The sequence below is a fragment of the Micrasema longulum genome, unplaced genomic scaffold, assembly GCF_059751315.1.
Source record: "Micrasema longulum isolate JH-2025_06_02 unplaced genomic scaffold, ASM5975131v1 h1tg000948l, whole genome shotgun sequence".
NCBI classification, from domain to species: domain Eukaryota; kingdom Metazoa; phylum Arthropoda; class Insecta; order Trichoptera; family Brachycentridae; genus Micrasema; species Micrasema longulum.
Genome location: NW_028278139.1, coordinates 158,783 through 183,044, shown reverse-complemented (window position 1 = coordinate 183,044; position 24,262 = coordinate 158,783). Strand labels below are relative to the sequence as shown.

Sequence of the window (24,262 nt, the reverse complement as noted above, 5' to 3'; positions counted from 1 at the left end):
CCTAATCTTACACAAATTAAGGTAAACCGACGTATAACTAACAACGGATCTCATGAATATCAAGTTCATGGATTCTGTGATGCCAGTGAATCTGGTTATGCCGCAGTTGTTTACTTACGCAGTTCGACAGCCAATCATCATCACCAGGTGGCACTTGTATGCGCCAAATCTCGAGTATCACCCGTAAAGCGCATGACGTTACCGCGTTTAGAACTCAGTGCAGCTTTATTATTAGCTGATCTCATGCATTACATTCTTAAAACACATTCAGAAATCAGCAATATAACAAAAGTATATGCATGGTCAGATTCAACTATCGTATTATCTTGGATTCAATCACAATCAACCCGATATAAGGTTTTTGTTGGAAATCGAATTTCCAACATTCAACGTAAGCTGCCGTTTGCTGAATGGAGGCACGTCCCTACCAGTCAAAACCCAGCTGATTGTGCTAGTCAAGGCTTGCTGCCCGATGACCTGATACATCATCCACTTGGGTGGATGGGCCCCTCATGGCTGAAATTGGAGCTTAACAATTGGCCGAATTTGATAATTGGTAAATCTAATGACGTAGCAAGAAATATTGAATTAGAAAAACGACCTAACGTAATTGTTAACGACTCATGTCTACGTCCATTAGAAGTGCTAATCACACCTTATTCTTCACTTAGAAAAATACAACGTATCGTAGTATATATATTGCGTTTCAAAAATTCATATCTTATAAAAGATAGAGCACTTCGTCAACCTACAAATCAGAAAATGCATAAGGCTTTGATGTATCTTGTAAAATCTGTTCAAAACACCGCCTTCATTTGGGAAATTCAGAATCTGAAACTGGGAAAAGATTTACCGAAATCAATTAGAAAATTAAATCCCTTTATTAACAGTGAAGTATATACGGGTCGGTGGGGGAATAAAATCTTCAGATTTATCATACGACGCAAAACATCCAGCTTTATTGCCTCGAAAACATCTTATCGTATCAGTGCAAACAACAAGTGGTTTGATCAAAAGACCACTTGTAAAGTTATGCCCTATTCCGGGTGAATAAGTATCGAGTTCTCATTCATAATCATCCCTCATTAGACATTGTTTATAATCACCCATTATCACTTATTATCCATATTCACGCAGTCACAATCGTATTATTCAAACCTTCATCATATCATACATCACATCGGTCGGCATATTTCTTTAACCGTTAACCAAAACAGAACCATTTACTGGGAATATGCCGTCATATTCCGCAGCGCGGGGGAGTATGTTTCGGATTCATTTTCTTTTATTCAAGTGTCAAGCCATTCCTTCCTTTGATTCCGGTGGTCCTTGTTTTGAATCCCAATGTACCTACTTCTCCCTGACGGCGAGTCAAGAAAGCAACGCGTGACAGCACGTTCGAAGATCAACAAGATCGAACAAGATCGAAGTTTGCTTTTTCGAGATGACTGTACATTAACACAACAAAAAACCGTACCGCGAACAACAGCGAAAACCGTACCGCAAGCGTGACAGTGATTTCGAATCACCAACATATAAGAAAACGTGCAAAGTGACCAGTGCAAACGATAACGGTGTCTTTCTGGACCAGTGCCAAAGGGAGGAAACCGTAAGTCCTTACTCCTTTCATTAATTCCAGGATTGACACTGAAAACCCATAACGTCAATTAGTTTACCTAAAATCAAACGTTCCCTGTTTTCTTCGAACACGCGTATCGCGAGAGGGCAGGCCTTGTTTACAGTCCCGAGGTCGAAGGTATCGAGCATCCAACATTGATTGTAAACTAGAAAAAATTCTCAATCAGAACGATAAAATATTGGAAACTATCTCTTTCCTGTCATCAAAATATGATGACTTACTACTTAAGGTCACAAATCTAGAAGGCGAAAACAACTCCCTGAAAACCGTTAATAATGAACTAGTGACAACAGTCAAAGAGCTAAGTTTTCGTGTCTCACAGATGGAACAACAGTCAAGAGAACATAATATCGAAATGCAGTGTATTCCGGAAAATAAAAATGAAAACCTTATTGATTTGGTGACTCAACTGGGAAGGACTGTCAGAATGAAATTAAATGATTCTGACATACTTTCATGCTTTAGGGTGTCTAAATCAAACAAAAGTAGTGATAGACCTCGTTCAGTCATCGTAAAGCTATCTAGCACTAAATGTAGGGACGCCCTGCTTGGTGGTGTTATGAAGTTTAACCGGGAAAACCCAGGAGATAAAATAAATACTTCGCACGTTGGAATTGGAGGAACAAAATTTCCTATATATATTAGTGAACATCTTTCTCCTTCAAACAAAACCCGCCATGCAGCTACGAGGATTAAAGCAAAGAAGAAAAAAATCAAATATGTGTGGACACGAAACGGTCGTATTTTTGTTCGACGGAATGATACATCTCCAGCTATTTTAATTAAGAGTTTAGATTGTCTAAATACTATTAGTTAATTTATAGGTGGTTTCTCTTCTTATTTCTTTTGCAACAAATGTACATGAAATTGAACAAATAAAATTCTTTTCACTTCGTTAAATATATATTATCAAAATACAAGATGTATGAAGACAAAAACCGAAAATTTTCATCAAGAGGTTTTAAATAATAACTATGACATAATCTGCTTGACGGAAACTTGGCTTAACTCAACAATATTTAGTGAAGAAATATTTGACCGGCGATATGCTGTCTTCAGAAGAGATCGCGAAACATCAAGTTCTACTTCAAGGCAAGGTGGAGGAGTTTTGATAGCAGTCTCGAAAAAACTAGTGTCCAATAGAAATAAAACATTTGAAAGTGAAAATAAAGACATTTAGGTGGAAATCAAATCGAATATTACTTCAAACTTTAGTATTTATCTTTGTGTAGCATATATTCCTCCAAATTTAAATATCTCTAACTATAATAGCTGCTTTCAAAAGCTTCAGTACAGATGTCTTCAACGTAAATCAAATTCACAATGCATCATTCTGGGCGATTTTAACATACCTGAAATTAAATGGGTATCAGATGCTTCAGGTAATAATAATTTTCTCTGTCCTACAAATTATACTAGCCCAAAATCATTAATTTTGGTTGACTTTGCATGTATCTGTAACGTTTATCAATTTAATTATCGATGCAATCATAATGGTCGAATATTGGATCTAGTTTTCTCTGATAAAAATAATTTAAAAGTTTTTCCAGTCGACGGTCTTGTAGCAATTGATCAGCATCATCCAGCAATCGAAATTTCATTTGAAATTGAGAATACTCAATTATTGAATGAAAATTGCGAAACTTTCAAGTACAACTTTAAAAAATGTAATTACGAACTATGCCGTCAAGACATATCATCTGAAGACTGGAAGATGAAGTTTGGAGAACATAATACAAATGATATGGTCTTGATTTTCTACAACATTTTATGGGAAATAATAAATAGACATGCCCCATTTAAAAATAGTAAATCAAATTGTAACTATCCACAATGGTTTAGTAAACCATTAATTAAGGTTTTAAAAGAAAAACATAAAATGCGGACGAGGGCGAAAAAATACAATAATCCACTGGATTATGAGGCATTCTCCATCCTAAGAAAAAGATCCAAAGCTTTACAAAATAAATGCTATAGAACTTATATTAAATCTGTTGAGGAAGGCTTAGTAGACAATATGAAGGTATTCTGGTCATTTACTAAAACACAGCGTGCTACTAACTGTATTCCAAAAGTTATGATATATGAAAATGAACGCGCCAGTGATGGAATTGCCGTAGCTGAAATGTTCTCGAATTATTTTGCCTCTGTTTTCAGTAAATCAAACATTGTTCAGAATGTATCAAATACATCCAAAGTATCAAATGATAGATACTACCAATTTAACCTATCTGATTTAAAAGTAAACGAAGATTTTATTATTTTATTTATTTATTTATTTAATCCAATATAAAATACAATACAAATACATAGTTAACAAAAATGTCTATACAATAGGTAGGTACATTCAATATATATATATTTTTTATGGATATAGCCACTCCACTAGCCCACAGGCACGTTCCGGAGTGTCAGTGTATTTTTTATTTATACATAATTGTACATAATTTCACATCGATTGTGTAAAAATTTAAAAGAAATAAAAAAATTAAAAATTAAAACATATATATATCAATAAAACGAAAAAGGATTTTCAAGAAACTACAATTACATTCTTATATATGAAACATATTCCTCAGCTTCCTGTCTAGTCTTTTTAGCAATCCATTTATGTACTCTAGCTTTGGAAATATAGTTTTTCATTTTGTTCGCCAATATGTCCTTGCTTAAAAAGTTGTATAGTTTAGGGGCCAGAAACGTATAATGCCTTTGTCCGTAATTTGTTTTTTTCTTTGGGAGCAGAAGTATTGTCTTTTGTCTTTGCCTAGTGTCGTAAATTTGTTGTCCGTCATTATGTCTGTCAGGATTTTGATGGAAATGTCTTAAAATTGTCTTTATGTATATTTGTCTTATGTCTAGTACTGGAAATTCTGTAAAAAGTCTGTCTGTAGAGTATTGGTAAGGCTTTTTACTGGCTACTCTTAGTAAGGCTTTTTGGGCTTTTATTAATGGCTCTAATGTAGTTTTATTTGTTCCTCCCCATCCTATTATTCCGTAACTAATAGTTGATTGTGCTAGAGCATAGTATACATTAATTAAAGTTGCTTTGTTTAGGATGTTTCTAATGTTTTTAAATAAATATATTATTTTCCTTAGTTTGGTTGCTGTCTTATCTACGTGTATGTTCCACTTTAAATAACTATCAATGTGCATACCTAGATATTTTATATGATCGACCTTTTCTATAGTTTGGCAGTCACAGTCGCTGTTTCTTGCATTTGTACATTCATGAATTTTAAGGGTTCTTTCTATTGGCTGATTCCGTTTGTCTATACTAAAAGTCAAATATTTTGTTTTGTGCGCGTTAAGTGTAAGTAAGTTATAATCTAGCCATGTTTTCGTCTTTTCCAAGCCTTTCTCACTTTTACTGTACACTTCTTTCCAGCTTTTAGCATGGAATAAAAGCACCGTATCATCTGCAAAAGTTACAATGCGTCCATCAACATTCAAGTTACATAGTCCATTTACATATATTAGAAATAATGTAGGCCCTAATGTACTTCCCTGAGGTACCCCGAAATTTCCGGTAAGATTTTCGCTAATTGTATGACCTATTTTTACAGTTTGTTTTCTTTTGAAAATAAAACTTTCAAACCACTTTAGATATACACCTTTTATTCCATATGCTTGTAATTTCTTAACCAAAAGTATTTGTGACACTGAGTCAAAGGCTTTAGCCAGGTCAAGGAATACTGCTAATGTTTTTTCATTTTGGTCTACGTTTTGATAAATGTATTCAGTTATGTCTAATATGGCATCCTGCGTTCCTATTCCTTTACGAAATCCATATTGATTTGTTGAAAGCAGATTATTTTCCCTAAGGTATTTAGTAAGTTGAGTGTTAACAATTTTTTCCAGAACTTTACTGAGAATGTTTAGAAGAGATATTGGTCTATAATTATTTAGTTCTGTTTTGCTACCTTCTTTGAAAATTGGTATCACACAAGCTTCCTTCAGCTGGGTTGGGAATTCACCTGTTTTTATACTTTGATTGAATACGTGGCAGATTGGTATAGCTATCTCTTCATACACAACCTTCAAAAGTTTAGCATCTATACCATCAGGTCCTTTTGAGCAGTCGGTTTTTAGGGTTTTTAGGTTTTTTTTAATTTTGTCTACTGTAATTTTTTTTATTGTAAACATTTCTTGAGAGTTAAATTCAATATTTTCAGTGTTTTCTAGTTCCCACTCTTTTTTATTCAATTTGTTAAGTATTTTACCAGCCAGTTTTTTTCCTATGGTAGAAAAATGTTTGTTGAGTGCATTTGCAATTTCTTGTTTATTTGTGAATGTCCTATCACTTTCAACTATGCTTGGTATTAGTGTTTGGTTTTTGTTTGACGTATTGTTTATTTCTTTAATTACCTTCCATATAGTTTTGGTATCATAACTGCTTTCTTCTATTTTGTTGGCGTAATATTTTTCTTTTACTTTTTTTATAGTTTTGGTACACGTATTTCTATATTTTTTATAATAATGGAGTAGAAAATCATTGTTTGGGTGTTTTCTAGTTAAACTATGTAGGTGATCACGTTTTTTTATACATTTCACTAAATTTTCTGAGATCCAAGGGGTAATCTTTTTTTGTTTGTGAGTAATTTTTAATGTTTCAGAATTTTCATTTATCTGTGTATTGAGGATGTCCACAAAGTTTTGCATGGCTTCACTTGCATTTTCTTGACTTAGGATGTTTGTCCATTTTTCCTCTTTCAATTTTTGTTTTATTTTGTCATAATTTATTCGTACATATATTTTTCTAGTAGTGTCAGTCTCTTTTTCCCTTTTCCCTATTATTCCCAGAAATGTAATGTAATGATCTGTGACTGCAGATTTTATTACTGCTGTGTCAGCTCCTGTTGATGATTTGATTTGAATGTGGTCAAGGCAAGTTATAGTTTTTGGTGTGACTCTAGTTGGAGCATCTATACCTATTTCGTAACCATGATAGGCCAACATGCATAAGTAATCATCTGCATTGGGATGCTTTTTTTCTATTGTATTAATGTTAATATCACCTATCACTACACCGTACTTAAAAGATTTATTATTATCTAATAATTGATTTAGGGATTCAATAAATGGTATTATATTGTGTTGTGCCGGAGATCTATAAAGTGCCATTATGTTTGTATTTTCTATTTTAATTTGTAGGCAGTTTGCCCCACTTATAGATATTTCTTCCACTAATGCTTCAATGTTACTTTTGATGTATACCACTACTCCTTCAGCCCGATTTTTATTATTTTTTGTAGAATAATAGTTATATCCTTCGATGTATTTCTGTTCACTATTTTTTTTTAACCAGCATTCTGTTAAAACTATAATGTCTATTTTTAATTCTATTCTTTGGAGAAATATAATCAGTTCATTGAAATTCCTTTCTAAACTACGTATATTTACATTTAAAATTTTGTATTTATAGTTGCTACATAATATATTTATACTTTCTTCCACATTGTTTATTTCTAACTTTTTAATTAAAGTAGTTTTTAATTCCATAATAATAGTTATAGTTATTTACAGTACTTATATATTCTAAATTAATATTAAAATAAGAAAAATTGCACACACTTATGTTACACACTTAGTTTTAAGTTAATTACATTTTTTAAATCAATATTAATATTCAAAGAGAATCTTTCTGTACAGCAATATAAAGATAAAAATAGATATATTAGATCATAAAATAAACACAATATTATGTATTACTTATCATATTTTTAAGTTCATGTTATAATGATTACAGCTATGATGTTCATTGTTTAAATAGTATTGTGCATTTTTTTTATTTTTTTTATCAGTAATTATTTATTTATGTTACATCTTTATGATTTAATAATTGAGAAGTTTTTTTTTTGTACTGTCAATAGATATATTATCAGAATAAGTATGTTTATAATAGGTACTTAGTACTAATTTTAGAATGAATTTAAATACTCTACATAAATTTATACCTGAAATTTAATACATAATGTGGTCCTTGGTAGGCAAGTATAATTTATTGAAAAAATTATATAAACGAATGTTGTCGGTAGATAATATAAAATGTACAAATTAAGTATTCATAATCTATTTTAAAATTACAATGTCATCATTTACGTAGAGCACAACAGAAGTTCTTACAAGATATTAGTGTTATTACAAATGTATTTATTTTATTTTTTACATGACAGTTAGACAGTTTTGTAAAGATTTTTTATTTATTTTTATCTATTTAAAAAAAGGCTAATTTACGTACCTAAATGTTTTATTATAAGTTATTTAAATAATATATAATTTTTTTAATACTATTCTTTCCTACTGCCATCTACTGATAGTTTTTTGAATTAATTTGTATTAGTAAAATTTATGGCTTTGAGTTATGACAAGTTGTCAGTTATTCATTTAAACAATATTTACATACTAGATTGATCTATTTACACGTAATTATTATGTTTTTTAAAGGTTTCTTTATATGCTTAAAGTTGTAATTAAGATTACTGTACGATTTAATTTATACACTGTGTTTATGCCACGGTATAAGTGTTTTATGTGTTAAGTTTTTCAAGTCCAGTTAACATTTACTTAGTGAGTGCAACTTTTACATGTTTAAGGTTATACTAACTTGGATTTTATTGGCGTAAGTATAGCCTGTGAGCTCGCCAATACATGACAGATGACATTAACATAACCATAGAAAAACATAGCAGTTGAGCTCTCAGAAGTAAAGCAACGTGAATGCAGCAATGCTTGAACTACATGTCAATAATATTCTAATAATAAATAATATTATTTGGCCATACGGAACTTTAAAGCACACCTTGGTTTAATTACTAATAGTATTTTATCGGTTAGGTAGGTGTATTAAAAAAAATGTTGCGTACCTGAAAAAAGCACAAATAATTATGTTTTTGTAAATGATGTCAGTAGCGACACTCACAGAGTGGCTTTGTGACGTTTTGACATTTTTTATAAGAAATTCATGGCGTAGCCGAAATATTGTAATTAAAATGAGGATGTTTTTGTTGATTGACGTTAGCAGGCGCTACCCAGGGGCGACTTGACGCGAGAAATTATTTAAAAAAAGAGATTTATGGCGTAGCCGAAATATTGTAATTAAAACGAGGATGTTTTTGTTGATTGACGTTAGCAGGCGCTACCCAGGGGCGACTTCATGACGTGATGAAATTATTAATTTAAATATTTTTTTTCATTTTACATAGCGTAGCCAAGATAAGAAATTGCGTGGTGTTTCGAAATTTAACCGTGTAGGTAGCCACCTAGTTACAATATTATTTTTGTATTTGTATAACTCCTGTTTTATAATGTTTATGTATTTATCGCTATAAGAATTAAACTAAAGATAGTTTTTACTTTTAATCGCTATCCGTTTTTTAAATTATGTTTGTAACACTCAGTAATATTTATTTTTCAAGTATTCAATGTTATTTTTGCATTTTAATTAATATTGTTAATATAAAGCGTATTTTTATTTATTCGAATTTACTAGACTGTTTGTATTACCAAAAATAAAAATGCATATTTCTCTATGTATTTTTCTGTTATAAACAATCTATTAAAATAATACACATCAAATTTCCATTGTCTGTCGATTTTATTTGCAATCTTCTTTTTTTTCGATGGTTAAAACTCTAGAAAATTCAAAGACAATAAAATTTTTACTGTCATATATTGGCGAGCTCACACGCTATACATAGCCCATTTTATTTCTTCAATATGACTTAATGTAATTATTTTATCATTTTCTGACTTCCTTACTAGTATTTTGAAGTCCTTAAACCACACGAACTTGTAATTTTTTTCTCTCGCCCTGTTTTTACTCTCAAAAAGTAAGTATTTGTAGTATGGTGTTAAAACTTCACTTATGTAGAGTGGTGTAGAAGATGTAGAATTTCGTGCATTTTTTCTGTTTTCTAGCAGTGAGTCTCGCTTTTTTGTATCTCGAAATAGTATTATAAGTTTTTTAGGAGCTCCTGGTCTTCTGTCCTGTATTCTGTAAGCTTTTTTTATATGTTGTTCTTCTATTTTTACTCCCAAAGAAGATGCAATCCTCATTGCTGCCTCTACCGGTGGTTCTCCCTGAATCTCATTGTCCCCGGCAATTTTCAGTTGATCTGTTTTGCTCCATTGCTCACATTCAGCCACCTTGGCCTCCAGTTGGATTATTTATTGTTTGTTTTCTTTATTTTCATTTTTCAGAATATTTACCTCCTTTTGAATATCCTTTATTATTTTGATCTCTCTCGCCATTTCATCAAATTGCTTTGATAAAAATGAAATAGCTTTTGTAACTTCCTCGTAGCCTATTGTCATTTTTCTTACCTCATCTTGTAGCTGTGAGATAGCATTCGCCACTCCCACACTCGTTGAGAAGAATGGCGATGTGCACTCTTGGTTTGCCTTATTAATGTCCCTTTTTGGCGGCATATTTGAAATTATTACTCTATTTATATATTTTGCACTGTTGTTTGTTTTTTTTTTTTAATATGTTTTTTTTTTTGTGATAATTGACTATTTTAGACTCGGAAAAACTTTCTTGAATGTTAAAACACAGACTTTATTATCAGAATTCACTATTTTTATTTAGAATATTGGCAATTTGATGTGACTTTTTATTTTTTTTGTTTATCTCGTATAAATTTTATGGTCTGTCAAATGACAGGTTATTGTTGTAATCAAAGATGTAATCAAAGTTTTTCTAAAAAAATTGGATATTAATAAGGGTCCAGGGCCTGACCAGATACCAAGTATGTTTTTAAAAAACTGCAGCAATGAATTAAGCAAACCATTGTACATGATATTTAATAAATCTCTTAATGAATGTATTTTTCCTGATTTGTGGAAGATTGCTAATGTGACCCCCATCCATAAATCTGGGGATAAATCGTCTGTCACGAATTACAGACCTATTTGTATTCTTTCATGTTTTGCCAAAGTTTTTGAATCGTTAATCTATAAAGTTGTTCTGGAATATGTTAAGCCATTAATTTGTCCCAAGCAACACGGTTTTCTTCCTAAAAGATCTATTAATTCTAACCTTCTGGAATATTGTGACTATATTTATTCATCGTTTAATAAAAAATGTCAGGTGGATGCTGTGTATACAGATTTCCAGAAGGCCTTTGATAAAGTTAACCACCATATATTGATACAAAAGTTGGAAGCAATCGGTATACATGGCGATCTTCTAAATTGGATGATATCTTATTTGAAGAACAGAACCCAAATTGTATGCATAAATAAATTTGAATCATCACCTTTAACTGTAACATCTGGTGTGCCGCAGGGCTCTAATCTTGGACCATTATTATTTTTAATTTTTATAAACGATCTTGGCTCCCTGTTAGAGTGTAATTATCTTTTCTATGCTGATGACTTGAAAATATTTCGTAAAATTGAATCAACAGATGATCACACAATGCTTCAAAAAGATCTTGATTCCTTAAGTGAATGGTGTAAACTGAATGATATGCACCTTAATGTTGAAAAATGCTATCAAATAACGTTAACAAGAAAAAGAACTCAAAACTGTTTTACTTATAGCATTAATAATATTGACCTCAACTCAGTAAGCACAATCCGAGATCTTGGAATCACATTTGACTCACGTTTAACTTTTTCCAATCATTTCAATATTGTTAAAGAGAAATCTTTACAAATGCTGGGCTTCATACACAGAATATCCAAGCCATTTAGAAATGCAGCATCAATATTTTGTTTGTATAATTCTCTTGTACGTAGCAAGTTGGAATTTGGAAGTATTGTTTGGTCACCTCATTATGTGATTTATAAAAATATAATTGAAACTGTACAGAAAAAATTTCTTCGTTCTTTGTCGTTTAAGTGTAACATGGGCAGAATACTTCAATGTTATGAAGAGCGCTTGGAGTATTTTAAAATTTAAAAGTTAGAAACTAGGAGACAAATTATAGATATGATGTACTTGTATAATATAATTCACAATAATGTTGATTCAGTGTTTTGTGTTCAAAGTGTGTCATTGTACGTTCCCCGTAGGCACCTTAGATCACCGAATACATTTTACCTTCCAATTTTTACAAACAATATGGCACGTTTTAACCCTCTTGCAAGTATGTTAAGACTCTATAACAAAATGGAAAAAAAGTTAACATTGACATTTATCATGATAGAGCAAATGGTTATAAAAAAAAAATTACCATGTATCTTAGATCAAATGCCTTCACTTCTTCAACGTAGACAGGTCGCTGGTACTGGGTATGTATAATGCATGTCTCAGAGTGAGCCACTTTCAGCTCAATGGAAAATGGCGAGGGTCATTGTCATACCCAAACCGGGAAAGGATGACCTTCAAGACATTAAGTCCTACAAACTGATCGGACTCATCTCGGTATTTGGTAAAGTACTCGAAAAAATGATGATCAATCGGATTAACTGGCATTTTCATAGCAAATGTAAGTTGAGTCAGATGCAATAAGGATTTATTTCACATACATAACTGTTTTCTTTATCCGCCTGGAGACAAACAATACACATAATCAAAATAATATTAATCTAAAAAAATATTCGGAAGAGAAAGGGTTATTATAAAAAAATATCTGCGTGTATGTAAATTAGTTCCAGAAAAATCATATTAAGTTGTGATAATCATAGCTGTCTCATATTCAGTTGTTCAGTGATAGTTCGGCAACAAGTTATTTTACACCTGTTATTTGTTCAGTAAATCACTTTATATTATTTCAGTACTTAAGTTGTTAAAATGATGTTATGGTTTGGATTGCCGAATTTGCCTGCGATTCTCGCCGCACTGCTATGCTATGTGGCGTATCATTTTTGGAAGAAAACTCAGTATTTCAAAACCATAGGACTGAACTATTCCGAAGCGTATCCGCTGGTCGGGAGTATGTGGATGGCTTATATTAAAAAACGACACATGAAAGATTTGCTACAAGATGTGTACGATTTGTATCCGAATGATAGGTAACATACATTAAAAAAAATATATTTCTATAAATCTACACCCAGAGGACAAAGTAACTATAACTGTAATAATAATAGGCCGATAGACCGAGGCTATTCAGATCACTTTCAATGTTTCCTTTAAAAACATAAAAAACTTATTTATTTATTTATTTATTAAGGAATTCATACAGTCTTTATATAAATACAAGGAACAAAAGAACAATTAAAAAAGTAAGACCAATTACAGATTTCACACTAATTTATTATGAATGCAGGAGGAGAGGGAAAAAAAATAAATTCTAAAAAAGTAAAAATATGAATATGAAATAAAAAGTCCATAAAAGGGAGAAGACCACTTTACTTGCCTCCCTCTCTCTCTGCTTCCATTAACATTTATATTTCTTTGTAAAAATTCACAACCAACAATAATAATTTAGATGCAGGTAGTAGATGTACATATGAACAAGTATAAAGTAAGAGTTGAAATTAAAAGTTAAAATTAAAATTGAAATTTTAAATTATGGATATTTTATAAAAAACATTACTAAATTTAAAACGTTTGACATTTTAAAATTTTATATTTCTATTGATAATCACGTATGGCACACATTTTTTTTAAAATCCGTAAACCTCTTCATTGATCCGAATAACGACACATATATGTGGTGATTCGGATCAGTAGTGGAGTTACTAGGATCAAACCCAATGATATAGTGAGATATTTATTTTTTAAATTTTTTAAAATTATCATTATTATTATTTTTTTTTTTTTTAAACCAACTAAACTTCTAAACACAGTTTTATATTTTATTTTTTTAAATTTTATGTTGTTTATACATTCATCTTTTTATTTTTATTTTTATACCAACTATACTTCTTAACACTGATCCTATCTTTATTCTCTTTATATAGTATTTTTTTAAACTTATGTTGTTTATATACTCATATTCGTTTTTATACCAACTTTACTTCTAAATACTGTTCTATATTTTGTTGCTTTATATTGTATTTTTTTAATTTTATATTTTTTATATACTCATGTTTTATATAACTTCCATGTATGTTAAAGCCTAATGGGCGTGAAAAATTAATTAAAAAAATAGTATGTGAAGAAAAAAATAAAATAATATCATAGGTATTAGAATCTTCAGCTAATGAATATATTATGACACTAATTTACACTCTTTCTTGGTTACATATCGCACAAATGAAAACATTATTCAACCGTTTTTGTCACAACGTTTTTGTGGCACTCTTTACAAGCAGTACACTGAACCCAATCTCTTTGCAAAAGAAATAATGCCAGAAAAAAAGTTCGTTTGCAGATGACGCGGTTTTGTTATTTATAGCTGGTGACTGGAACTCTGTCTTTCAAAAAGCAAACTGTGGTACAAAAATTGTTGGATGATAACCTTTTTACACTTAATATCGATAAAATGAAATCTCTGACATTTTGTATAAATACTAGTTCACTACCAAGCAATACGCTTAATCTAAGAATTGACTGTGATAAAACATACCAACTTCTGCAACGGGTAGATTCCATAAAAAACCTCGGTGTTATCATTGATAAGAATTTGCGATGGGAGGCTCAGGTCCAGTCACTCAACTCTAGGTTGAGAAAGCTGTGCCATCTATTCTGCTCTCTTAGAGACATTCTCATACTTTGCTCTGTTTCAATCCACTGCAAACTATGGAATAGCTGGCTGGGGGGGGGGGGGGTTGTGCGGCATCCATTTTAAAGCCTCTTATAGCTTTAAAATGGATGCCGCACAACCCCCCCCCCCCATTTCACAGAAATTATAATTGAGAATAATATTCCGGCGCCCTCCAACATACCCGACCTGTCGTTGGCTGGTTTGTGTAACATTTACCATTTTGCCCATGTTTTAAAATCCATATTTGTTCAATTCTTCGATCTGTTGATTTTAGTGAAATTAAAGAGCTGAAACCTTTATTGTTGTGAAGAGATTCATTTGATCGAATTATTTCACATGCTAGGCAATGCCTGAAAAAAAATCTTCTTGAATCAGTTGGTATCACATTATTTTGAGTAGGCCCAAATGTTTGCTCTCTCTCTCTTTCGATCTCTGTTGTTATTTGTTAATCTTAATGACTTCCTAAATTCAGTCTTTTGTCTGCAAGCATTTGGACAAACTCAAAATAACACATTCTTATATTCGTCCAAGAGACTATATCTAATCTACTTGAAAGACTTCCATTCCGTGTGCATCAGACGACGAGACAAAATCTTCTGTTTAACACGAACAACAAACTATTAACAAAACCTAGAATAAGCCAGCAATAAAACTATAGACTTACCGAGGTCAATTCTTTTATGACAATGAACGTAAACGTTAGTTAAAAGAAAACTGTTGATAAATTACCTGGTCCATGAAGAAGTATAGAAATTGAAAAAATAACATTTTCAGGCGTTGCCTAGTATGTAGGAGAAATAATTAAATTATATTAATCTCACCCGCATAAATAAAGGTTTCAGCTCTTTAACTTCACAAACATCAACAGATGAAAGAATTGAAGGAATATAGATGTTCAAATATAGGCAGAATGGTGAATGTTACACAGTGTGTAAAGTGGCCACTTAAACCAGCCATTGACAGGTCATAAGCCCTGTAGATGCCTAGACTTCTAAATAACCTTCTCTTAAATGTTCTTCATCTCTGTTGTAATATGATAATTAGTTAAAAGACATTGAAATTTTGAGAGAAGCGCATATTTAATTATTTTTATTATCATTTTTTTATTTAACATAATTTGAATTATTGTCTTGAGAGTAAACAAGTTTTTTGGTTTGTACACGGGTGTCCTACACTAATATACAAAGAAATTGTCAATAAATTTTGTACATACTCTTTGTGTACCCAATAAAATAATTGAATTAATAAGTAATAAATATATTATCTATAAAATACATAATGTGTAAAACATGAAATATTTAAGGCACGTATTTTTTGTTATACAGTTCATATTCTAGTAAGGCTTTAATGTTTCTTGTAACATTATTCATAAAAAAACAAGACTTTAAGAGTGGAAATCATAAAAAGTTATAAATTGGTGTTTAACAATAACTAAAATAGATCTATCAATTTAAAACATCACGAATCAAAATATAAAGAAAAGAAGTAAAAACGTAAAAAAGAATTATAGGTACATATGTATTAGGGATGTAACGGATGTGACTATTTCGACATCTACGGCTGCGGATTTTAGGTGTAAACATGCGGATGTTTTGAGAAACAGTTATGAAAAAAATATGGACCGACTTACGTGTGGTTATTTAAAAAATGACGAGCTTTGCGCTGGGCATTTTTATAGTTATGCAAAAAAGATTGTATTTTAATGTTTACAAACATTAGTATTTTGTGGATCCCATTCAGATTATTTCCTTAAATTCTGTATAATTTCTACATATTGATTTCTTCTTACTGGATTTTTGGTAATGCCTAAATAATATAAACTGACATTTAATACATTATTGACAATCGCATTCCTACATTTAGTTCACCCTTATAGATAAAAAGAGCAGAGTTTGACATTTACAAAAAGATTTCTATCTGAAAATATTATTAATTTTTAGTTTTGGAATTCAATCATAAACAAGTACCTAAGTATCAGTGGCGCTACAGCCCGTTGTGGGCTCTGACCTCAGCCAAAATCTGTCTCCATTCCTCCCTGCACCCTGCGGTTCTTCTGCAGTTCGTCAGGCCAATTGATCTAATGTCATTTTCCACATTGTTCAGCTATCCTAATTTTGGTCTGCCTGTGCTTCGTTTGCCTTGCGGAGTGGTATAAATAATATTTGTTGAGGTACTATTGTATTATCATTCATTCTGCGCACATGGTCAACCATTGTAACGTTCTTTTTTTTTCGCGATGCTCTTGAATAAATGTACAAAAATATTCTGAAAAATAAAACTCATTTTCCGACTTGACCGTTTTTTTAGATTGCCTCCAGACTTATCAAATAGAAAAGAAAAAAAATAGCTTGCTTTATATCTGTAAAGATAAAAAACTGCACGCACGGTGTTTCCGAGCTAGACCGCGAAACTGCAGATGAGCATTCCTCTTTTCACAAACGCCGTGGCGCAGTTGGTTAGACGGCTAACTGTGAAACTGGCGTCCCGGGTTCGAGTTCCGCCAGTTGCAAGAAAGAAACCGAAGAAATATTTTTTTCTCAATTGGTCTGGGTGTTGTGGTGTATTTTTCATAGCTTCTTTGCCTGGCCTGTTCTTTTTTGGCTCTTTGTATAAGGTAGTGTCGTAATCTTCTCGTGTTGTTATTGTGTATTTCAGTTACTCTTGTCAGTGAGATGTCATTGTCTTTGATGTGTCCTATTGTTATTTTATGGATTAATTTAAGTGTTTCTAGTTTTCTCAGGCCATTTATGTCCAGGTGTTTTTACAGAGTTCTATGGTCGGCATAAGGCAGTCTAGATTATGTGTGTTTTTAAGTATTCGCTTTGCTGCCTTCGTAGTCTTTGTATTGGTGAATACATTGTTCCATATTTTCTTAATAAATATCTTTATTTTTTATTTTTTTTACAGGTACGTGGGAATGTTTAAGCTAACTACTCCCGTTTTATTGGTCAAAGATCCAGAACTACTTAGAAATATCTTCGTTACAGACTTCGATCATTTTGTGGACCATATTCATTATTTTGATGAGAAATCAGATAAAATATCAAGCAATATGTTAATTTTTAAAAAAGGTAATTTTATTTGTGTTTATTTTAATTGAATAATAATACTTAAACATAATGACGGTATAGCGGGCTCTCATATAGAAGCATGCAAAGACGCCCGTTCTAGAGAACCTGTTTCGCAATCATATTGAACACGTTAAATTTGTAAATAGTTTTATTGGCAAGTTAAACACAAGTTTGTAGATCTCAGAGTAGTAATTCTCTAGAGAAGCCCTTAAGCTCTATGGCATAGAATGAAAGCGTTCCAAATTATTGGTTTAGTTTTTAGCTTAACAACAAACATGTAATGGACGGTTTCGGTTAGCGGTCGCAATTCTCAACCCAAGTACTTACGGCCCGCTGTATTTCCTGTAATCTGTCGCTAACTTCGTTGTCAATAATCATAGAATAGTTTTTCTCCACATGGGCAACTCTAATAGATTATTACTCTAAGATTTTGATCAAAAACTAAGTAGCACGACGCGTCGTTCTAATAATTAAAGTGGATCCTCCTTCTCTCGTATACAGCAGGGTACGAATATGGCGCGGCTAAGTGTATCGTTTAATAAAAGTCAGATGCTTAAAATTCTAAAAAGTCTTGGAACCCACATGTGCAATATATATTATATCCTGCCGTGGTGAAAAATTGTGTTAATTTAAATTATTACAAAAAAAAAACTTGTTCGCTGAAACTAACAAATGAAATTCTCAATAAATTGAACTCTACGTAAAAGTAAGTGTTTTAAGCGTAATTTATATGATTTTTTAGCTGAAATCTATTAATTACATTGTTGTAGACTACCACAAACTTATCTTGCGTGGATAAACTCATTCGTGGTTTTTAAACCTCTTGCTCGAAAGCCGTGTAACTACGTTGTCTGAAAAAAATAAATAAAAAATGGTTTCGCGAGAAAAATAAACGATCATATTTTTTATTGAATATTAGTTGCTGCATATTTTAAAATAAAATATAATGAAAAACCTGAGTATGTACCTTTAAACTCAAAATACAACCTTGACCATAGCGCGACAATGAGCGAATGAATGCAACCAAGTAATCACAAATAAATAAATGTATTTTGGGATGCAATCATTAGTAAACGAATGAACAAGTCAGACCAACTAAGCGTGTATTTGTCAAGCTGAGTATCCTGAAATACTTCCATGACGTCATCGTTCAAAAAAAATTATGAGAATTTACAGTCCACCTTTACTATGAAGCGAAACATTTACATACGTTAAGTTTATACCGAGACGGCAAAGCCACCATAATTTCATTCGCTCTACATGTCCAAATCAACGCAGCACCCCTTTCTTGAATCTGGCCGTAAAAAAAACATTTATCTCGGGTATTTACATACAATATACACGAAAAAAAGCGTTTTTCTACGGTCGCGGTTCAGAAGCACCCCAGTAGCTCAATCACAAATAACTATCGACGTGTTTAAAAACATGCTAAGAATTTGAGCGATCACAATAAACAATAATGAACATGCTTAAGTTATCGCAGTCATAAGTCAACGCGTGTGTAATCTTTAAGTCAACACTCGTGTCGGTTTGTATTTTGTTTTTCTCGTAAAAAAATACAGTCCACTGGCGAAAAATCGGCGTTTACTATAAAAAATAATACAATATATTGCATTTGCTAAATAGCAAGGAGTGTCTAATACACAAGAGTAAAAATTTAATTACAATACAATTACTACGAAATTACAATTACTATGGCTTTTCTTGACATTTGGCTTGCCAACCGCCGCGCCAGCTAAATGCAATGAAAAGCGTGATAATTAATAAATAAATAAATAAAAATAGCAGTTTTGGAATATTTTCCATATTAACACGGGTGTGCTGCGCAGCAGGATTATACGTCGAGAAACGTAAATATTTTGACATTAAATATTAGGTCTTCACGGATGTTCCATTGTGATCGCGAAAACGATAAACAAACATGGTGAGAAATTGTTATCACGTCGCTTATTAGCACGTCGATAGTTATTTGTGATTGAGCTACAGGAGCTTTTATAGCACAACCCCCTTTCAACAAAAATAAAAATACGCACCAAATACAAATTTTAATATTAAGTGTTTCGGATACAGTTTGCTTTGCGGATTGGTTTTAGTACAAGCATGGAAAGAATTGAGAAGCGCCTTAAGTCCAGCATTCTCCACTTCAAAGATCAGAGGCATGGTTCCATTTATTCAAGAGTGCTCTGACAACTTAGTGGAGGATATAAATACTCGAATCGACAATGCAGGTAAAGTTTGATTGAAAATTATTAAATAAATCACTTTGTCATTCAAGAGAGCACTTAAATTTGTTTACGAGCACTGTTATGTATGATTCCCGTTACTGTTATGTATATGCCGCTCGACTTTGAAATCATCTCCCATCCACCATCAAAGATGTTATTACAGTATCTCTGTGTAAATCACGTCTGAAGAAACATCTCCTTTCTCTTCCTTAATCTCTCTTCCTTTCCTCTCTCCTCTTTTTACCCTTTTCCCTTTGAGTAATGGTATTGATTTAAGGTAAGTTATACACAAATGCTTTTATTTTTATTTTTAAATATCTATGGATTTTCAATTTTTTTATTTTCTATTGAATATGTTTTAACTTGAATTATAAAAAGAATACTTTTATTCTATTGGTTGGTTGGACGAAATTGTCATTGGGCAATAAGCCCGCCAATGTACAATTAACATTATGTACAAAAAATTTAATAAATAAATAAAAAACATCTCAGGCTCCCCTAATTTTTTTCCACTGACATGGACCCCTAGCAGATCACAATCGACCCCTGGGAATGACCGATTTTGATGAATAAATTCATCATCATCATTGTTCCCTTTCCGTACCTAATGGTGCATAGGCCACTGCATTGGTATTACAATCGCAGCGTATCTTGATCATTTTTGTTACATGAAGGTAAGATGATCAGTCTTACGCTTCAGGTACCAGTCCAGGGACTATGAAATATTCTAGTGTGAAAACACCCATTTAAATTAATATTTCACATCCACTATGTCGGGAATCGAACCCGAGACCTCTTGCATGGCAGGCTAACGCGCTGAACATTACACCACGTGGCCGACAAATATGAATAAATTACAGGTTTTTAAATTTATATGAATAAATTACAGGTTTATCCTTCACTTAAAATGCATCTCCTTCACTTAAAATGCACCTAAATGACTCCATACCACACAGCTCAGACTGTAACCAAACTTCAACCCCTGAATCATCCCAATTTAAACCTATTAGGGAAAATGAAGTTTCTAAATACATAGATGACCTAAATATTAATAGCTCTAATGGACCAGATGATATATGTAGTTTAACCATTAAGTATTTATATTATCAATATTAGTACATATTTTTAATGATTGTATCTCAAAGGGTGTATTTCCTGATAAATTTAAAATTTCGATTATAGTACCAATTCACAAATTAGGCTCTAAATGTAAAACTGATAATTAAAGACCAATAACATTGATTTCACAATTAGCAAAAATCCTACAAAAATGTATTAAAAAAAGAATTATGAATTTTATGGAAACTAATTATCATTTGTTAAATAACGAGTTTGGATTTAGACCTAATTGCAGTACAGATGATGCAATATTTAAACTTACACATGAAATTTATTCTGGTCTAGATGCAAATATGAAAAGGTCTAGATGCAAATATGAAAACTTTAACAATTTTTTTAGATCTTAAAAAAACATTTGATAAAGTAAATCATAGAATTTCAATATGTAAATTACGTCAAATTGGCATAAAAAATGAGTGCTTGTTTGTAAAGGTAGACCTCGGCTTTAGGCTCCGTCGGATAAATCTCCGGGCGTGGCTTTTGACCCCTTCATCATATTCTGCTTTGCTTTCCCACAGGTTTGATTTCACGTGTCCGAGGTATAACATTTAGGTGGTAAATAAGAAATAAAAATCCAATTTAAGATAAGCTCTGGTGGAGCATGTATATTTAGGCAACCAACATAAATGCAGATGACGATGCGAAAGAGATAAGTATGGAAGAAATTAAAAATGCTGCTAAGTATATGAAGAATGGGAAAGCGCAAGGTTATGATAACATTGCCACAGAGTTTATAAAGGCGGGTGGAGAAATAATTTTTGTATGGCTGCATAAGCTCTTTAACCTATGTTTAGGGGAGAAATACACTCCCCCTGATTGGAGGAGAGCTGTTGTTATGCCTCTATACAAGGAAAAAGGCTCTAGGGTGGACTGCGGAAACTATAGAGCTATCAGCCTTTTGAGCGCTGTTGGAAAGATTTATGGCAGAATACTGATTGAGAGAGTAAGAAAAGTGACTAAAGATAGAGTTTGGGATATACAAAGTGGATTTATGAATGGAAGAGGATGTATGGATCAAATATTTGCTCTGCGAAATATGACAGAAAAGTTCCTGGCTAAACATCAGAAACTTTTCTGCGCATTTGTCGATCTGCAAAAGGCATTTGATAGAGTTGACAGAGAGAAATTGTGGAAGGTTTTATCGGAGTATGGAGTAAATGGTAACCTGACAAGGGCTATTGCGTCACTGTATAAGGACAGCACAGCATGTGTGAAGGTGAATGGGTCATTCACATCGTGGTTTAATATTCCGAAAGGAGTCAAACAGGGATGTGTAATGTCACCATGGTTGTTCAACATATACATCGATAACTGTATGAAAGAACTGAAAGATTTAAGAATGGGAGCAAAAATGAATGGTATAACTGTTAACTTCCTTCTGTATGCGGATGATGCCGTGCTTCTTGCTAGCAGCAAAGAAGACCTTCAATTCTTAGTAACAAAAGTCTACGAGGTATGCAAGAAAAGCGATTTGCTTATGAATGTTGATAAATCGAAAGTGATGGTTTTTGAAAGGGATGAAAATATAACTAAATGTGAGATCAGCGTGAACGGAGATATTCTGAATCAGGTAGAAGAATTTGTGTACCTGAGAAGTATGTTTACTAGGGACGGAAAGGCCGATAAAGATATTGAAAGGAGGGTGAGTGCCGGGAACAGGGTGAACGGTGCACTAAAATCTACTTTGGCAAACAAATCTTTATCGCAGGAGGCTAAACTAGCAGTTCACAACGGAGTTCTAGTTCCAACTCTAATGTATGGGAGCGAAGTATGGAATTGGAAAAATAATAATGAAAGTAGGTTGAATGCTGTCGAAATGCGATCCCTCAGGCGAATGTGTGGTAAAACGATGTATGATAGGTGCACAAATGTCGAGATCCGTGAAGTGTGTAAGGCTGAGTCATGCATTATTGACAGAATTAAGAAAGGGGTGCTGCGTTGGTTTGGACATGTAGAGCGAATGGACAGCGAAAGAACAACTAAAAGGATCTACGATGCAAATGTTGATGGATGCAGAAAACGAGGAAGACCGAGAAAGACATGGCACGATCAAGTCCATCAAATACTTGAAGATGGACATGTCAAAAGTAGGAATAATCGGCGTGCGTGTATAAGAAGATGTATGAATGTAGAGGAAGCAAGGTCTGTATGCCAAGATAGAGTGTTATGGCGTTCTATCCTCTCTGCCTACCCCTACGGGGAAACGGCGTGATGGTTTGTTGTTGTTGTTGTAACTAAAATTAGGCTTAAGATTACAGCTTTTATAATAAAAATACGAATACATGCCGGGGAGGTCAATCCCTGCGAGCTAAATAATTGCCACAGCTAATCTAAACTATCAAATCATATTTCCCTGATAAGAAATTGTTTGGAAGACAAAAAGGACTCACGGCTGACTGTAGTTTTCCTGGCCAGAACTGGAGTGGGGCTCCAGGTCGATTTTGCAGTCTCCATGGTCTGGGGACGGCTGTGCACTGGCTCTTCCACTCGTAACTTTTTGCACAATTACGCGCCGGCAATTATCCATACGATTAATTTACCGATCGGGTTCTTATTTAAACAGCGATAACTAAGATCCCTGACTCCCGTCTCTAGGCGACGAAATTGACGGCAAAGAATTGCTGGCGGAGAACATAATATTTAATTAATTCATTCCGCACTTAGCAATTATTTGGAGGAATAAGATTTTGTCCATCTTCAAAATGATGGAATCCGAACTATTCAGCGGGAATAAGTCCGCGATACGACAAGATTGATCTACTAACACAAACCGAAGTAAAGAGGACTTAGAATGCCTTAGAAAGCTTTAGAACGAATTAGAAAGATCTAGAATGACTTAGAATCACTTAGAATGATGCAGAATGATTAAGCATGATCTAGAATGCATTCTAAAATTAAAGTTTTCGCTTTTATAGCATTTAATTAATAACATATTACGCTTGATAGTATGAGTGGCCAATAGCAAGAGCTAGACCTGTAACTGTCTTAGTGTAACATTAAATGTCCAATGAGAGACAAAATAATACATACTTAAAATGGCCGCTAAGATTCTACCCCTAAGTAAGCCAATAAGATCTATTTGCGGTCCATTTTAAAATATGTTGAGTTATGGTAACGCCCACTTCCTTTATCTGTGTGCATAAGTCCTCGAAATTCTACGAGGCCCCTGATGTTGGCGGAATGCAAAAAGGAATATGTCCTCACTATGGTAAACTCTTGTACATTTGAACATCTGGCAGCTATATTTCATTGTGAGTTATTATTTCCTTTGACCATAAAGCTGTCTCAGCAAACATGTCCCTGGTTTCATAGATAGGGTGACCATAATTTTAATATTTTTGTAATAATATACTCCTTGAGTCTAACTATTTCTTAATTTTACATATTAAATCTATACTTATATATATATATATAGGTAGGTTAGATCTGTAAAAAAGTTATGTAAATCTACTACCCAACATGTTGTTTTTTGAAAGTTACTTAGCAAATAGACTGCAATGTACCAGGATCGGAATTAATGTTAGTAATACTAAGACCGTTATACACGGAGTCCCACAAGGAACGGTTCTTGGCCCTTTGTTGTTTCTTATTTATATTAATGATCTTTGT

General features: G+C 32.7%; 1 protein-coding gene across 5 annotated transcripts in view; it reads left to right on the top strand.

The window, feature by feature from the left end:
• LOC148277965 (cytochrome P450 9e2-like) overlaps positions 1–24,262 on the top strand; it is a 133,307-nt gene that overhangs the window by 38,919 nt on the left and 70,126 nt on the right. For 2 of the 5 annotated variants that reach the window (XM_088232101.1, XM_088232102.1), the window contains exons 1-3: positions 12,301–12,598; positions 17,146–17,309; positions 19,403–19,537. In XM_088232101.1, coding sequence (XP_088088227.1) covers positions 12,378–12,598; positions 17,146–17,309; positions 19,403–19,537 — 520 coding nt within the window. In that variant the 5' untranslated portion in view covers positions 12,301–12,377. Of the gene's footprint in view, positions 1–12,300; positions 12,599–17,145; positions 17,310–19,402; positions 19,538–24,262 lie in introns of those variants that run through there. The other 3 variants (XM_088232104.1, XM_088232105.1, XM_088232106.1) reach the window with 2 other exon arrangements.